General features: G+C 50.0%; 1 protein-coding gene across 1 annotated transcript in view; it reads right to left on the bottom strand.

The window, feature by feature from the left end:
- Positions 1-3,780: 3,780 nt before the first annotated feature.
- The window catches only part of EDAR (ectodysplasin A receptor), a 77,304-nt gene continuing 63,584 nt past the window's right edge, over positions 3,781-17,500 (bottom strand). Inside the window, exons 6-12 of the mRNA XM_045550374.1 lie at positions 16,015-16,101; positions 14,400-14,525; positions 14,231-14,305; positions 13,948-14,020; positions 11,212-11,371; positions 10,071-10,131; positions 3,781-6,321 (exon numbers count right to left, since the gene is read on the bottom strand). Of these exons, the coding sequence (XP_045406330.1) occupies positions 5,999-6,321; positions 10,071-10,131; positions 11,212-11,371; positions 13,948-14,020; positions 14,231-14,305; positions 14,400-14,525; positions 16,015-16,101 (905 nt within the window). The 3' untranslated portion in view covers positions 3,781-5,998. The remainder of the gene's footprint in view (positions 6,322-10,070; positions 10,132-11,211; positions 11,372-13,947; positions 14,021-14,230; positions 14,306-14,399; positions 14,526-16,014; positions 16,102-17,500) is intronic.

Below are 17,500 nucleotides of genomic sequence, written 5' to 3' on the forward strand. Positions count from 1 at the left end.
AAAGGGTGTGAGGTAGGGGCCCAAGGATGGTGCGAATGGGGTGGGGTAAGGAAGATCTTCTCTTCTTTACACAGTACCATCGAGATAAACTTGTTACTGAATCCAGCAGTGTTCAAGTCATTCCTTATTTCCACCTATATTTCATTTCAACCCATCCTCTATACTTTTCAAGTCTTTAGCAAGCCTTTAAATGTATGTAAAGAAATGAATGATACAGCTCTCAAATCCATGAAATTTGCCCAAGAAAGAGTTTGTATCACAAGACCTACAGTTATTTATATAAAGCTCCGAAAGTATTTCATGGCAAATCCATATCACCCAGTTGAGATGAGACCAAACTGGAACGGTCTTTGTGAATGTTATTGTCAGTTATGCAAGATGAAGATGGACTAGTGACAAGAATGTGTGCTATTTATTGAGCACTCACCTGGCACTTGGCCAAGTGCTTTTCAGACATTGCCTCTTTCAGTCTCTAGCACAATGCCACAGTTAAATCCTTGTTCTATCCCTGACACACAGATGAGGAGGTGAAGATCTAGACATAACCAGTAAGGGCAGGGCAGGCATGCGACCCATGTGTGCCAGATTCCTGAGGCTGGCACGTGTGCAGTTCTCTCTCTGAGTCGTTTGCTTTAGTGAAGAGAGACTAGAGTCAGGAGGTCAGGTTTTGGCCTCACTGGCTGGGCTGAAACCGTCTGTTGGCCCCTCCAGATCCATCCTTCCCTGACCTGGGAGGCTGACCTGTACGGGCCTCCTGCGGGCCTTAGCCGATGGGGAGTGCCACCAGGAGGTGCGAGGACACTTACTTCCCCAGAGCTCCTTCCCTCGGGACACAGAGTGCTGAGTGTCCAGCGTCTGCCCCTCGTGGTTTCCCCGGGCCCCACTCCTCTCTTTGCAAACAGCTCCTTTGAGAGTCGCTCACCTTGAGGGGGGCATCTGCCTCCTTCCAGGAGCTGGACCGACTCACCTGCTTCACTCCTAAATGATGTGACATGGCCGGACACACACTTTGGAAGACGTAATCGCCCAAATTTGAGTTAGCAGCGTAATTCCATGAGGCACAGAATGGGCATTTAATGCACAACCCAGCTGGAATCAGAACATCCTTTGTGAGAAAAACGAGCGTCTGAGACATTGAACATGTCCATTCTGAAAAGCCTGCAGTGAGCGAAACACAGGAAAGAGCTGACTGAAGAGGACAGCAGGAGGGATCTTTGTTTTGTTTTTGCTTTTTGTATCTTGACGGTAGTGACAGCGTATTTAACGTAGCAACCTGTGTCAAAGCCCCATGTACTAAACATGAGGAAGTCAAGGCTGGTGCCAGCCAAGGTGGCGGTCTTGGCGGAGGAGCAAGGTACACATGCCCTGGCTGTCCTGGCAGGTCCCTTCCCGGGAGCGTGTGCCCTGCGGGATGGGACTCGCCAGCAGCTTCTGCTGGTATCGTCAAGCTAGGAAGGGCCTCTTGACCTTTTCTTCTCTTTCAAAAGCCAGGCAGCCGTTGAGTCCAGGCAAGTTACCCCTGGGTGCAGGCGAGGAATGGAAGGTGCGCCTGCCAAGCCACACACCCTCATCTGACAAACCTCTGCTCCCCGGCCAGGTGTTTCAGCTCCTCCCACTCCCTGCCAGTAGCACCTTCTGGAATTTCCCTGTCTGTAGAACGAGAACAGTTACACCGACATTCTTACCCATAGAGCTAATCAGAATACTGCCAGTACAAATCTTTACAAAGATTTGAAGATCAATGCTAAGAGATGGTAAATTATAATTTAGTTCATGTGATTTACTAATCTGTCTCGAGCTCAAACCTCTAAACTTTCTCCTCCTATCCCCAGTGCTGGACTCCTGAAAATGAAACTGTGTGTGAACAAATGACACGCCAAGGGACATTTTATTGATTTGGAACCAAATCAAACATTTTTAAATTATTAATTAAAAATTGCAAGTGTTCCGTATGTTTTAAAGACATGGCTTTGAATCTCAGTGTAAGAGATTGTACATAAAAATCAAAGACAAAAACTTTATAGCTCCTTAAGGTTTTATTTAGTTGTTTTGTCTACCAACTTAATTTTTAATGTGTGCTTTTGTTGAGAAAAAATAATTTTGCCTAATTCAGATGTTATGTAAAAGTTGTTTCAAAATATGGATTTAGGAAGGAAATAGAAATAACATAGAAAGGAACTAGTAAGTAGGAGAGAGATGTAAAGAAATTTGTGGGTATGAAGATGTATTTTTGGTAAGGAAGGTTACAAAGAAAAGAGAGGCTGATATGGTGGCTCATGCCTGTAATCCCAGGCTTTGGGTGGCCAAGGCAGGAGGATCGATTGAGGGTAGGAGTTCAAGACCAGTCTGGGCAACATAGCAAGACCCTGTCTCTACAAAAAACAAAAATTATCCAGGAGCGGTGTTGCACACCTGTAGTCCCAGCTACTTGGGAGGCTGAGGCAGGAGGATTGCTGAGCCCAGAAGTTCAAGACTGGAGTGAGCTATGATTGCACAACTATATTCTAGCCTGGGTGACATAGTGAGACCTTGTCTCTAAAAAAAAAAAAAAAGAAAAAGAAAAGAAAAGGAAACAATTTTGTATGAGAAAGAATACTGTGTAGTAAAATGGTTATTTAGGAAAGAGAAAGTTAGGACAAAGGAGAAAGGATCAACCATGTGGTAGAATGTCTGTGCAGGTCATGCTAAGGTTCATGAAGGGTGAATTTATGAAAGGCATTTTGCATGTAATCAACTTGGCTACAATCAGAAGGGAATTATTTATGTCTTTCTAAAGATTGAGCTTTGCTATTAAAAATACACTGAGACAAAACTAAAAATTTGGTCTCCTATGTTAGAATATGGTTTTCTTCAAGTGTATTCTTAGTAAAAATTGCAAGAAGTTTTGATTTTTAATTCTGAAATGAGTTTCTTTATATTTTCAACCATCTCCTGGACTGCAGCTTCTTCCTGTTTTATAGTTTCTATTTCTGCCATATCTCTTTCTGAGATCCATTTAATTTCCCTAGTTTCAGGTTAGAAATGCTGTCTTCTTCATGCATTTTTATTTTTATTTTATTTTACTTTTTTTTGAGACAGAGTCTCACTCTGTCACCTGGGCTACAGTGCCATGGCATCAGCCTAGCTCACAGCAACCTCAAACTCCTGGGCTCAAGAGATGCTCCTGCCTCAGCCTCCCGAGTAGCTGGGACTACAGGTGCGTGCCACCATGCCCGGCTTATCTTCTTCATTTAGAATGGTAGTTTCATTTCTTGAGGTAGAGTTTTTCTCTTGAAGCTTCTCAGAATCCTATCTCAGAAGTTCGTCTTCTGCTCTATTTCCCTGCATGTGATTTTCAGGTCAGCTGACCCCTACTCACCCCCGAGTTACAATAATAATGATTGTTGCTTTAAGCACTGAATTTTGGGATACTTTGTTATACAGCAGCAGCTAAGTGATACAATTCCTTATGCACTAATGTTGGCAACTTGGAAAGCAATGTTCCAGGTGGTTTTCACATGCTCCCCTTATAATACCTGCTTCTGCCATGTGAGTGTCCCAGGCCACAACATTTTAGGCACTTGATGCATGGCTGGTGGCAATCCTATGGCCCTATCATACACACTGCAGTAACCAGGAACGGAGCAACAGCAGCTTATCCGCTCACCGCCCTCCCCTCCACAAACACAAAGAGCTCACATTGCAGCAGGCTGCAGATCTCCTTTTATTAGTGTTTATTGAGATTATAAAATATAATAAGTTATATATACAGAATTAGACAAAAATATTGACAATTAAGACTTCACTGGCAAAGGGCCACAGACTTAGCCTGGGGTATTTTCTGAATGTTTTTTACTATTTCAAAATAATGACTATCTCCATATAAAAATGGCGGGGTGGGGCCCCAGGTTTGGTCAGTGAGAATTATTATGGCTTCGCTGATTACGAATTCCATGATGTAGGCTAAAGATCATAAGATCGTTGTTTGATTTGTTTCCAAATAAGCAAATGACAAGGATGTGTCACCATATAAGGACTAGCTCCCTAACACAGCAGGTTGAGAGCCCATGGAACATGGCCTGATGCCAGCAGACCTGCTGCCCCCAAGTCCCCGTAGCATGGAACGAGGCCAAGCACCCGGCCCAGGGACAGCCGCCCCCTCCTTCACTGAACACGCTGCTCTAAGGAGGGTGCGTGCTGTTATCTCGGGACAGCCTGCTCGTCACAAGTGACATCTGCAGTGTAATTAAGGGTAGACTCTCTTCATCACTATCACAAAGCAGGGAAAGGATTTCAAAGAGGAATTAAAAGGATAATTAAGCTTTGCCATGGAGGATTTAGCTTGCAGGATTTATCAAATAGGTTCCGAAAAACAGCAGCAAACAGACACAGTAAATGATGATATTAAATATTCAGGACCTAATTATGATCCTCTCACAGTATGTTCTGCATTCATTGGCAGGAAATTGCTTGTTGGTGATAAAGACATGACTGATTTCCCCCCCAAAACATTTGTTCAGCCATGCAACTGTATTATAGCAACTTTGCTTTATAAGTCAGTGACTTTTTAAAGTACGCATCACTGTCACATCTGTCATCAGGGAGCTCAGCAGTGGTCACTGCCTGGTTTGAGAGCTCTTGGCAATTACAGGTGGATTACGAGAATCTGCCAAGAACAATGCCAGTGTATTAACTTTATCTCCATAAATGTTATGCCAAACAATTGCAGTTACTGTGAAAAATGCCAATTCTGAGTTTTTCTGTTTTTATTCCCATTTTACTTGATGACCCACACTGTATTCACTTCCTACAGCTCCACTTTCATTTTGCTCACCTGAACCTTACTTCCCTGATTACGGAATCACCAACTAACCTCTCCTTTCCAGAAGAGAAACTGAGGCTGAGGGACAGAGAGGCTCCCTGGACTCTGAGGCCAGGCTCCCCACTGCACCGCAGGGCGCCGCTGTCTCTGGCGGGCTCGGAAGGCTGAGCCCGAGACTCTCATGCTGGGGCTCGGCCGCAGGCTCAGATGCTTTCGGAATCTAGACTTGTGCATGACCGAGTTCTCAGAAGTCATCATCTCCCTTTCTAAGCAGAGTGGATCACTCACATCTGACTGAAGCAAAAACAGTCTGACACATGATAATCTAAACTGCTGTGTCCTTGAGCACTGGTGCCCGCAAAGGGTCAAATCTGCCGCGGATGAGGGTGGAAAGCCATTCACATGCAATCCTGAACCCCAGGGTCCCCAGGCCTAGGTCTCGGGCAGTAAACGACACCGGCTGCTGCACGTCTGCTTGGTAGGACAAACGCACGCCTTGCATGTTGGTGACACGAAGCAGCAGAGTGAGCTCTTCCACTGTTGACCGGAAGGCCTGCAGGAACATAGACGACCTCAGGAAAACAGGTAAAGTTATCCTAATGATGTTAGCAGACTTGTACTGAACCCAAAACCACGCATGGAGTGGGGTATCTGCATTTTATAGGCATTCTACCAAAACTTTTGAGTTTGCTTTCTTCATGAGGATGCCCTCCTTCATCTCCCCCTCGGAACTTATATTACATTTTGTTAGCATCACTTCACTCAGCTTGTTTGATGTCTTCTGGCAAAGTGGTTTGTGAACATGCCTTCCTTGTGCCTCCCACTGGAGTGCAGGCTCCTCACATACAGGGGCCAGATCCTTCACCTCCATCATCCCCACGCGGTTCGGCTCATTGGAGTACCCAACAGTGTCTCTTGAATGAGTCAACGGTGGGCTGGTGGGCTGGATGAGTGAATAAACATTTACTCTACCTGGTGAAGCACAAGTGGGCTGCCGAGGGTCCCAGCTCTACTCCTTTACCCTTGATTAGGCTGAAAGACAGGCCTCATTTCCTCCAGCTCCTTGAACAGCCTGAGGCACACGGCGGCCTATCACAAAAGCCTTGATTCTTGGTGGTCCATCGGCACCACTCACAGCTGCAGGGTCCTCGTTAGGTCCTTGGCGGGTCCCGGGAGGACAGGCCACGGGCTTGCTCCTCAGGAAGCCACAGGTGGCTGGGAGGCGGGCGGCACCACCCCGGCCCACTCTAGGATGTCTGCGCACAAGGACTCCACGGCATCCAGCCGCTCGATCTGCACCAGTTTCGTGAGCAGCTCGGGGATGCTGTAGCCCGCCGTGCTGATGCGGTCAAAGAGCTGCATGCCGTCCGTCATGCCCCCGATCTCATCCCTCTTCAGTCCGAAGCTCTCGGCAAGGTGGCGCCACGTCTTCACGATGGCCTTCTCAGAGTTGTACGTGGAGCTGAGCATCCGGCTCGTCTTCTCGAGGCAATCAAAGGGCAGCTCCGTGGGGCTGAGACCTACAGACACCAACACCGCGGTCAGATGTCACAAATGGCAGTCAACAGAAGCCTAACACCTTTCAAAATTACTTTTAAAATCTTCTTAAAAATTCTAACACAAAACACAGATGCAGAAAGCCACACAAAACATAGCTTAAGGCAAATGACACGTAGAACATTGCCAGCCACAAGAGAAGCCTCTGCATGTACCCCAATCCCAGTAATAACCCACCCCCAGTAGGAAAATAACTGCTAATATTGCCTGTGTTGTAATCCCCTCGTGGCCACCATTTTTAGCAGTCCTCCAAGACTTAAGTGCAGGTGATCCTTAGTTGGGTAACCCTGCCTTACATGGGACTGGGCTAAGGGGGTCAAAGGGACAGTATGATGTCCCTTTATGGGGATAGTAGACAACTTTATGAACGGTGCTCTTAATGACAGCCCAAGGCTACGGTTATCTGAACCAAGTCCCTGGCAACTCAGTGGCCTGATGGTTCTTGGCCCTAACGGTACATTAGACTCACCTAGGAGCATTTTAAAAATGGATGTATTTCTACATCTGGAAGATTGAGCAGATATACTTTTCCCTATTCCTCCCACTAAGTAAAGCGAAAAACCCTGAACATTATGTAAAACATAAGACAACTCTGAATAGTGGAGAAAAGACAGACCCACTAGGGGCCTCAGGACCCAAGGAATGGCATGGTGGTGAGTTCCTTGGTTTTTCTTTTGCCTCATATATTCCAGACATGGAGCTGAAGTGTCCAGCAATCCAGAAATAATAACAAGCACAGAAAAAGACAACCCTAACAGAAGTCTGTTCTCTGGCCAAAGCACTAGGAAAAGAGCAGCCTATCAAGAACAAAACATAGACAATAATGGCTCTATTCACCCCAATACTCCCACCCAGGCCATCAAAGGCTGAATTGGGAGTCTAGACTTTGACCCTCAGTGGGCAGTAATGCTGTGCCAGGTGGTGTCAGGGAAGGACACATAGGGACCAGCTACTAACAACTCCCCTCCCCGCATGGTGTCACTGGAGGTCAAGTGAAAAGCCAGACTCCCAGACCCCAACTAGCAGTAAAAAGGAGTTCCCCCTTGGGGTCAATGAAGGCTGAGTGGGGAGCTTGGCGTCTGCCTTCACGCCCATTCTCCTGCCGCGGAGCTGTCAAGGGGCTCCACTCACAGCTGCAGGTCCTTCTAAAATAGAAGGCTTAAATAAGATCCAGAGTCTCATAACATGACATGAAAATGTCCAGGTGTCAAAATAAACTCATTCATGATACTGAGAAACAGGAAGATCACAAATAAATGGAAAAAGCCAATCAATGGAGGCAAACACTGAGATGACAGAGATGTTAGATTATCTGAAAAGGATTTTAAAGAAACCATAACAAAAATGCTTCAACAAGCAATTATGAACATACATAAAACAAATCAAAAAGAAAACCTCACCAAAATATAGAAAATATTAAAAAAAACCAAATGAAAATATCAGAACTGAAAAAATAGGGTAACCAAAATCAAAAGCTCAGTAGGTATGTTCAATGGCAGAATACAGACAGAGGAAAGAGTCTGTTAAGAGAGTGAAAAGATAAGCTAAGCAAGCTACAAAATGGAGATAATACTTGCAAACCACATATCCATCAAAGGACTAGCATCTAGAATATAATGAACTCTCAAAACTCAACAGCAAAAAATCACACAATCTAATTGGAAAATGGGCAAAAGACATGAAGAAACATTTTACTGAAGAGGACATACAGATGACAAACACGAGAAAAGATGTTCAAACATTAGGAATGTGCAAATTAAAACCACAATGAGATATCACAACATACCTCTCAGAATGGCTAAAATACAAAATGGTAACAACACCAAATGCTGGCAAGGATATGGAGAAACCAGATCATTCATACATTGCTAGGGGGAATGTAAAATGGTATAGCCACTTTGGAAAACAGTTTGGCAGTTATTAAAAACACTAACCATGCAACTAGCATATTACCCAACAAACACATTCCTGGGCCTTTATCCCAGAAAAATCATGACTTATGTTCACAGATAAACCTGTACACAAATGTTTATAGTACCTTTATTCCTAATAGCTCCTAACTGGAAACAACCTAGACGTTCTTCAGTGAGCGAATGGTTAAACAGACTCTGGTCCATCCACACTACAGAATGCGACTTAGCAACAGAAAGGAACTATTGACACACAAAACAACCTGATTACATAATACATGATTCCACTTTTATATCGTCTTTGAAATGACAAAATTATAGAAATCGAGAACAGATTACTGGTTTCCAGGTGCCTGGGTCGTGGGGTGGGTGGGAATTGAGTGTAGCCAGATAGTGGCAACAGGAGGGGTCCTTGTGGTGATGGGAATGGTCTCTAGCTTCATGGTATCAATATCAATATCAATATCAATGTGGTGATTTTGTATATACTTTTGCCAGATGTTATCATTAGGAGAAACTAAGTAAAGGGCACACAGGATCTCTCTGTATTAACTCTCACCACTGCATGGTAAGGATGATCTCGAAATAAAAAGGTTAATTAAAAACAAAAAAATCAAAAGACATTGATGCCTGGGACTCATCCCTGACTAATTACATCAGGGTGTGGGTGGAGGTCAGGTAGGCGGAGAGAGTGCTAAGACCTGCAAGTGACTCTGAGGTTCAGCAAGGCTGGCACTGCCGGGCTGCGGTTCTCAGCCGTGGCTGTGTCGCCATCACTGTGGGATTAGGAGGCACGTGTGCCTGGGCTGCCAGGGTGGCTGAGGACACAGGCTGCAAGCTCTGCACCCACCTAGGCTCAGTGGAGGGGCTTCTCTTGTGTGTGAGGTTCTAAAAACGGAAGGGAAAACCACTGTCCCAGGGGTACAGATTCTTAATACACTTTGGAGCAGGGAAGAGCTTTCTGAGAGAAGAAACGCAAGTCCCCGACCATCCTGCATTGGACAGTTGACAGTCCTGGCCATGCCAGGCTTGATGGGGCTGGCTGAGCTGGGCATGTTTCTATGGAGAGATGCCACCTTTAGGCAGGCAGCCAAGAATTCTTGGCCTGGGAACTCACCGCAGTAGAGTTACGTCTGGCCAACGCAGCACCCGACCAGCAGGCCTGCCCGGGCACAGCGGGCTGCTCTTGGGGGCATGGGGATGACCAGGCATCTGCGGAGAGGGGTGGATGCCAGCTAGCCAGGAAGCAGGGAAAACCCCTTACCTGGGCCATGAGGGGTTTATCTTTGGGGTGAATAAGAAGGTAATTTAGGGACTGGATTTTGCAGGGATTGGGAGCTGAGGATGATGATTTCAGACTGCTGCCTCTTCCCTGCCCACACCTGGCCTGAGGTTGCCCTGAGACAGTCTGACTTTGGAAGGGAGAGAGAGGCTCCCAAGGCCACTGGACCCTGCGAGCCACTGAGGGAAAGGGAGGGCAGGCTAAGCATGGGATGACTAGTCATGTTCCCTGATGATGACGCCAATGGGCAGAGTAGCCTGGGGGCGCTGGGGACCCTGCGGGTGTGAGGCTCCACGGCTCTGCTCCCTGTGCAGCAGTGGGTGCCTGGGAAACGAGGCGGATGCCTTGTAATAGCTGGGAGCCAATCCCGTCTCCCCCACATTTGACAATCCGGTGGGCAGCTTTGTTTAGTCCCCAACCAGGAGCACTGGGGCTCACGGCCCCTTCCCGCAGCGGACCTCCAGACGGTTGGGTGGGGACCACCTCGGGTGCGGGTCCCCAGCGGCTCTTTCGCACTTACCCTCCACGACTCCGCACACGTTGGCATACACATCCAGTATCTTCTTCCTTCGGCTCTGAATCTATGAAAAAGAGATAAGAGAATGTTCATCTTCCTAAAGGGGGAAATGGCAGCAAAGAAGCAGCCCTGCACCTCAGCGCTGGCGGACGGACGCCACGCCCAGCCACCCGGACCTCGCTCCTAATTCACAGGGAGAAAGGGTTTTCTTTGGGTTTTCCCACTCAAACATGTTTGGGGCACACCAAGGGTGCTTCTTGGGCTCAACTGGACAGTCAGACTCACAAGACACCCGAGGCCACCGCTGGCATCAATCTGTTTGGAAGGTGACCGCAGGGAACCCTGCTGGCCCGAGGGTTGCGGGGGGACCCTCCGCTGGAGCATGTGGCCTGGTGCAAGGAGACGAGGCCCACAGCACATAGGGGCTCAAGTCCCTCGGCCACGGCTGCCCGTCCCTCTTGTAACAGCTCTGCAGGCCTCTAGCGTCCTTGCGAGTGGCAGCCCCATGACAGTGGTCACTGGGCTCGGGGAAGCCTAGAGTGTGGCATCCCGTCAGACCAGGCCACAGCCAGGATCCCACTTGGGCGCTTTTACTACCAGTGGTGCTGCCTGTCACTGCCGCTGTCCTGCGCTCGGATCTACGCCCAGAGGCACGGACCAGAGAGAGGACCGCAGGCTCAGTCAGCAGGGGTCGGGGCGGGCTCTGCCCACACCTCAGGCCACAGCACATCCCAGGGCCTGCTGCAGGGGATGAAACCCTGGGGACAATTTGTACATGTGAGCCTGTTTTTATAGTATGTATACAGAAAAAAAACATATGTATATTACACATGTAGAAAATTATCTACAATTGGATATATGCCAGTATGTTTACAAAGGTTTTTTTCTGTCTGCTGGCATTGCAAGTGATTTTAACTTTTTTCTCTTTACGTATTAATTTTCACTTTCATTTATCAAGTGACATAATAAAAGAAAGAAAAGTTTTCTCTTTTTACTGTCTTGCTGTGAGCCTTCCCTCTGTCCAGGTCTCCTCTGTTGGACTTTTGGAGAAACACCCTGTGTCACAGGAGAGCCCATTTAACAAGAAAGTTCTGGTGGGTCAATTTCCCACCACACAGCATGGCGAGCTCTGCGGGAGCCTCACCCCGGCTGACTTGTTGCTGGCGGCCGACTTCTCCCTGGCCAGGTGCACCAGCGACAGCAGGCACAGCTCTGGGGAGCCCTGCTTGTCGGGTGCGGGCTCCTCGTCACTGTCCACGCTGCGGCTCAGCAGCTGCTCGTTCTCGGACGAGGCGTCATTCTCGCTGCAGAGACAGGAGGGACGGTGGTTAATGTGCCTGGGGGTGGCAGCCCTGACAGGTTCTCCCAGTGGCGACTTGTGTCACCCAGGTGTGGACAGTCGGGAGCAATGACTTGTTCCTCAAGGTTTGCTGAGCAGCTCAGGGGCACTGGACAAGGGGGTGCAAGATGAGACAGACACATCCCTGACCCCCGCTGCTTTCCAAGCAAGTCAACACCCGCAGCATGATCTGCAGGTGGCTGTGTGGGGGCTTCACAAAGGTGCAGCGGAGCTCCAGGGGCCGGGGCTGCCCCTCAGCGTGGGGATGGCACCTGCTCATCCGTGCACCTGCCGTCTGTCACACCCTGAAGCTCAGCAAAGGTTCACCGAGTATGTTCTAGATCCCTACACTTAGTCCCAGTAAGCACCAAGTTCGGCAAACAAGTTTATGTGGCCAGCACTGGATCTAGGCCAGCTCTCTAGAGTAACTGAAAATGAAGCCTTGTGCCTGGGAAGCCCCCTCGTGACTAGTGGGGTGAACTGGCTGAAATGTGTGCACCACGGGAGGGGACAGCAAGCCCCGGTGGGTGGGCAGGGTGCGCGGTCACGCACGATGAGTCTGGGCTTCCGCCACCCCACCTCTCCCTGCCCAGGTCCACACAGGACCCAGGCCGGCCCTAGACACGTGTGGCTTGGAGCTTAAACTCTCAGCACCATTCCAAATCTATGAAAAACAATATTCTTTTTTATAGCCATCCTGCTTGTTTCCTGTGGTTTGGCTGAAGACTTTTTTTTTTTTTTAAAAAGCATTACATTTGCTAGTAACTAGGTTACAGCAATGAAGCCCATATACAAACAGTCCTACAGACAGGATAATACACAAGAAATAAAAATAGCGATGAAGCCACTGGCAGAACCCACATCTCATTAGGCCCTGGGGCCTCACGAAGAGGTCGACTGGCCCATCCCTGTCTCAACATGACAGCGGGTGAAATAGAAAAGCTGTCCCCACAGATGACCGTGTGGCCCCTGAGCCTGGTCTCTAAGACCCAAGAATGGACAGCAGGGACGAAAGGTCAGTGCCTCATCTTTTAAAGCACAATTGTTGGGTTTTAATTTTTATTTAATATTTGTGTAGGAAATAAATATATAATTTTTCCAGTAGGGTCCCCTCATTTTCCCCATCTTCAGATGAAATTCAAGTCATGAGGCTCGTCTCTGCCCTTTTGACTACCCCTTTTTCCTGTTTTTGGGAATAAGAAAGGCCAGAGGAACAGAAGGGGAGAGGCTGAGGAGCAAACTCTGTCCCCAGTGAGGCCGTGTGTAAGAGCCAGAGCCACACAGCATGACTAGAGCCTGGCTTTGGTCGTGGGAGCAGTGGCTCGGACCTGGCACCTCTCGCCAGTGTACACGGTGGGGCGTAGGCCACAAATCCCCTGGGGTGGGGGATACGGGTGTGAAAAATGATCAATCAGAATCGAGGCACTTACAGGAAAGAACCTCTCTCCAAGGGCTGACTAGTTTTACACACACAGTCCACCTCTCTTTCCTAGTATGCAAAGATCTTACGATTTAAGTTTGATTCCTGGCCTTGCATCGGGAGCCATGAGACACACTGGCGTTCTCCAAATGAGACAACGCACACAGCCATGCTTTACAAATGCCAGAGCTCCACACGGACGCGGACTGCTCACTGTTCCTAAGTAGGAAGGCTTCCAAGGGTTCATACTTGGATCATGGGAAGATCATGGGGTGGGTGTCGGGGAGGAGGGTTTGCCTCTGCTCTGCCTGTAACTGGTTTGGTGACCCTCTTGTGGCCTCTGTGCCCCATCCACAAAGGGAGGCAATCGGGTGGATGGGGTCCTTCCAGCGCCAGCAAATGGGGCGTGCTGCCTCGCTGGGAGTTAACCTGTGGAACCTCAGCAGGACCAAGTCCAGTGACCACCTAGTGGGGTGAATAAAAAGTTTGCTTCCCTGTCCCCGAGCTTGTAAAAGCAGGGGCTGGTTCTGCACCCTGAGGTGTGGTAAACGTGGTGGGGTTTCATACGTCAGATCTCTTCCTCAAGAGGCCCCATTCCACCACATGGCTTGTCGGAAGCCTGGACTTGGACCCAGCCCTGCTGCTCACTAGTGTGTGGCCTTGGGCGAGTGACAACTTCCAAACCTACAGATGGGGATGATGTTAGCCTTGATCCTAGGGCTGTGATGGGGAAACACATTTACAGACCGAGCAAGCATGAATGTTTGTTGGCTGTCATCCACACCTGTATCACCAGTGTTGTGGCCATCCCAGCACTGCCTGGGCCCCTGTGGTCTGGAGAAGGGGCACACGGAGGGCGGGTGGTAGAGAGGAAGGCCCAGGGTGCCTGGAAGGACGCAGGGAGGAGCACCTGACCCGGAGGGGAGCAGCAGGCAGCCGTCACCACCTGCCTCTCACATCACCTGTCCCTGCTGGTCACCGACAAGGCTGACCGGGATTGCCCCTGTGTCTCAGAGCCCCCTGGTGTCCCCGGCCAGCCCCAGGCCAGGCACAGCCTCTCAGTGACTCGGCTGCATGCCCGTCTCCCCTTCCCGCTCAGGAGCTGGGGCTGCTCCACGTACCTCTTGGCGGGCTTTGCTGGAGCTGCTGTCAGCTTCTCGAATTCGTCCTTCTCAGAGAAGATCACCACCGTGTCTGCAGGGAGATGGAAGGTTGGGGAGGAAGGGCTTAGAACGGCTCCGAGCCGGCCCCTCCCTGCTCGGAGCTCGCTCTTGGGCAGAACTGCCCGGTGACCGCCCGGCAGTGCCCGGGAGCCCTGCGCTTCTGAGCGGTGAGGGAGCAGAGGCAGTGAGGAGGCCACGGACACTGTGCTCGTGGGGTGGTGCAGAGGCTGGGTCTGCAGACCTGGGGCCTCTTTCTTCTCCTCGTCCTTGCTCACTGGGGCCTCCACGCTCTTCCCCGGGTGGCTGGCGCAGCAGGCTGGTGGGGGAGAGAGGAGGGTAAGCAGCGGGCTCTCCGACAGGGTGAGCTGCCGGAGGGCCGAGAGGGCGGGGCGTGGGGTGCAGGCCGTCACCTGGGGCAGAAGGCTTCGTCTTCATGATGTAGAACATGATGATGAGGACGATGGCGATGGCCATGATGAAGATGGTGGACATGGCGATGATCAGGGCGGTGGCCAGGTGTCCTTGGCTTGAGAGCTCTGCTGGCATCAAGGGAAAGAGAGCATGAGTGACCCAGGGCTCAGGCCCATGGCTCTGGAAGCAATGGCCCTGCTGCTGGAATGGTTCCAGGGGACCCCGGAGTGAGGAATCTGCCTAATTGGAGAAGCAGCCACCACGCTCGTCCTGGCCGCCAGCTCAGGAGGCCCAACCACCCCCTGGCCACTCTCAGAGTGGCTTCTCCAGACTTCTCTGGGAACACCACGGTCCACGTTTGCCTGGTTGCTCTTGGTTCTCCTTCTTTGGGAACCCGAAGGCAGGTTTGGTGTGGACAGGAAGAGAACCGTGAACGAGAGTGCCCTGGAGGCAGCGCAGTCCAAGTCTGGGCATTTCCAAGAAGAGTCAGCTCCATGGCTAGACCCCGAGTTCCTGCTTTGGGTCTGTCTTGCGGTTCATGCAGTTCCAACCTAAGCGTGATCATAAGAGCCCAGGGCACAGTGGTGTCACCTGCTCCCTCAGCTCTGCCACCCGCCCAGGAAGACCCTCACTTACCCCAGGGGACTTTGCTCACTTCCCTGATTAACGTCAGCCTCAGGCATATAAAACACCCTGAAGCTCGTTCTAATTCTCTAAAATAACGAAATTGGACCCTGGTTCTCATGAAGCAGCACCCAGATTCCCCACCACCCACACTCGTGGGTGACAGGCATCTGAGGCTCCCACGTCATCTGGGGGAGGCGCCAGAGCTGAGAACCCCCGTGTGGGCAGGTGTGTCTGTAGGAAAACTGTCCCCTACCCCCAGCATCATCTGGGGCGTACCTGAAACATCATTTGGATGCCAGGTCTGGGTGACAGAGTGTTTTGCTGTTCTCTGTGTTGTGTGCTACTGCCCCGGGGCCTGGTGGGAATGAGGTTCACACATCCTAGCAGAACATTCCTGCCTGTGGCTGCACGAGTACGTAGGAGGCCCAGCGACGGGCTCGGTGGGCTCTGAAATGTGCCCCCAGCCTCACTGAGACCTGGGCCTAGATATGCGTAAGTAACGGGAAGGAATTATACCCTCACGAGAAGGAAAGGCCTGGCTCTGAGAGAAAGATTAGACTTTGGGGGTCCTCCCCAGTCCTTTGCATCCCTAGGGGGTTAGGGAGAATGAAACGTACTGAAACTGGACACTGCAGTGCTAAGGGCAGCAGGTGGGCTTGACAGCCAGCAGCAGGACTGCTGTTGACCCCAAACCAAAGCCCAGGAGGTGCTGGTGCCCCCGCCTGGCAGCCCCCCAAGAAGCCTTCATCACCAGCACCTGCCAGTGGGCCCGGGGCACCCAGGGAGTGACCTATTCCACTCCTTGCAGAGATAATTACCACTTCCTGCAACTGGGGCACCGTGTGACTCATCACATAAGGGAGGTGAGAGGTGATTCCAGGTGGGAAGAACTCTGAAATCCTTGCTGACAATTATTCCCTCTCTTCCTCTTAGCTTTCACCCGCGCCCCTTAACTGCGGGCGATCAGTACCCAAGCGCCTGTCGTACCTTTATGGGTGTGCTGGAAGGGGGACAGTGTGCTGCTGCCGGACGTGCTGGGGAAGCTGGCAGAGACTCCCGAAGTGGCTCCCACACCTGCAGGGGGAACAAAGTCACCTCAGGTGATCCGGAGAAGTGCCACCTTCCAAGACGGAAAGATATGGCAGTAGAGCTAATTGATCTGGAATTCTCGATCATGAACAGGCTGGAGGGATGTGGGCAGGGGAAGGCTAAATATTTTTATTTGTTAGTGGGTTTAATGATCCCTAAAGATTCTAACCTCTCCTGGTTACTGTTCTTTAAATAAAAAGACACTGAACGGCAGGGAGGGGCAGGTTGCGGGTCCCACGGGCTCAGTTTTCCCCTGAACCGAGACAGGGAATATGCTGTCTCTGAAAATGAGGAAGCCTGGCCACACGGTGCGCACACCCCTAATCCAGGCACTTGGGGAGGGCAGGTGGGAGGATCTTTGGGGTGGGGAGTTGGAGGCTGCAGCAAGCTATGGTGACGCCACTGCACTCCAGCCTGGGCAACAGAGTGAGACCCTAACTCAAAAACCCAAAAAACAAGGAAAAATAGTATGTGTATGAAAGTATTATCAGGGTGATAGTAGACTAATTCCTTCAACTAAATAGAGCAGGAATGTGTTCTTAATACTTTTTCTAGTCATACAAGTAATATAGGTTCACTGTTAAAAATTTGGAAAAAATAGGAACATGAAAAAGGGATAACAGAACCACTCATGGCCTCACATCTGAGTTGACTCCTGGTGTGTTTCTCTCTAGGGTACTTCCTAAGATACAGTTTTAAAATATTTGTGACCAAGCTGTTCAAGAGCAGAGATTCTCTTTGCCTTCTCTCAAAGCTATGATTCATAAATACCCCTTCTATGGAGAGAGTGTCACTCAGCAGGGTAAAATGGAAGCTTAATTTGCTATAAATCAAAACGCTAAATGACTGGGTGGTGAAAACAAACAAAACGGTTTGCCCCAGAAAAGACAATATCCTGATGGTTAACCTTCTTGTAAGCTAGACTTGTGTCTTGCAATTAATAAAAACAATCATGTTTCAAATGAACTTCCTTCTCTCACACCTTTGTCTCACCAGGTCTGGAGAACTCATGAAGTGGGTTTGCACGGCAGAAAGGCAGCCCGTGCATCAAGGACAAGATAGGCGGCTGCCCTGACATCCACGCCCCTAAGCCCGGCCCTGCAGCTTCCCTAGCAGGTCCTTTTCTTTAAGAGAAGGTCCTAGGGGAAACGCACGCCCCTGCTGTGAGTGATGTTTCTACAGCTGACACTTACTGGCTGGGGCAGCCCACTGGTCACTGACTCATCCACCCTGTGTCCCCTAAGTGGAGAGCAGCCCCACGCTTCTCAGTCCTCACACCTTGTAAAACGAAGAACAACTCCACACGTGACACAGGGAGGGGACTTGGGAGGAAGCAGAGGCAGCCGCGGCCTCCTGGTTTGGTCCTCGGCTGCTGGGAGCACCC

This window comes from Lemur catta, chromosome 4, assembly GCF_020740605.2.
Source record: "Lemur catta isolate mLemCat1 chromosome 4, mLemCat1.pri, whole genome shotgun sequence".
In the NCBI taxonomy this organism is placed as follows: Eukaryota; Metazoa; Chordata; class Mammalia; order Primates; family Lemuridae; genus Lemur; species Lemur catta.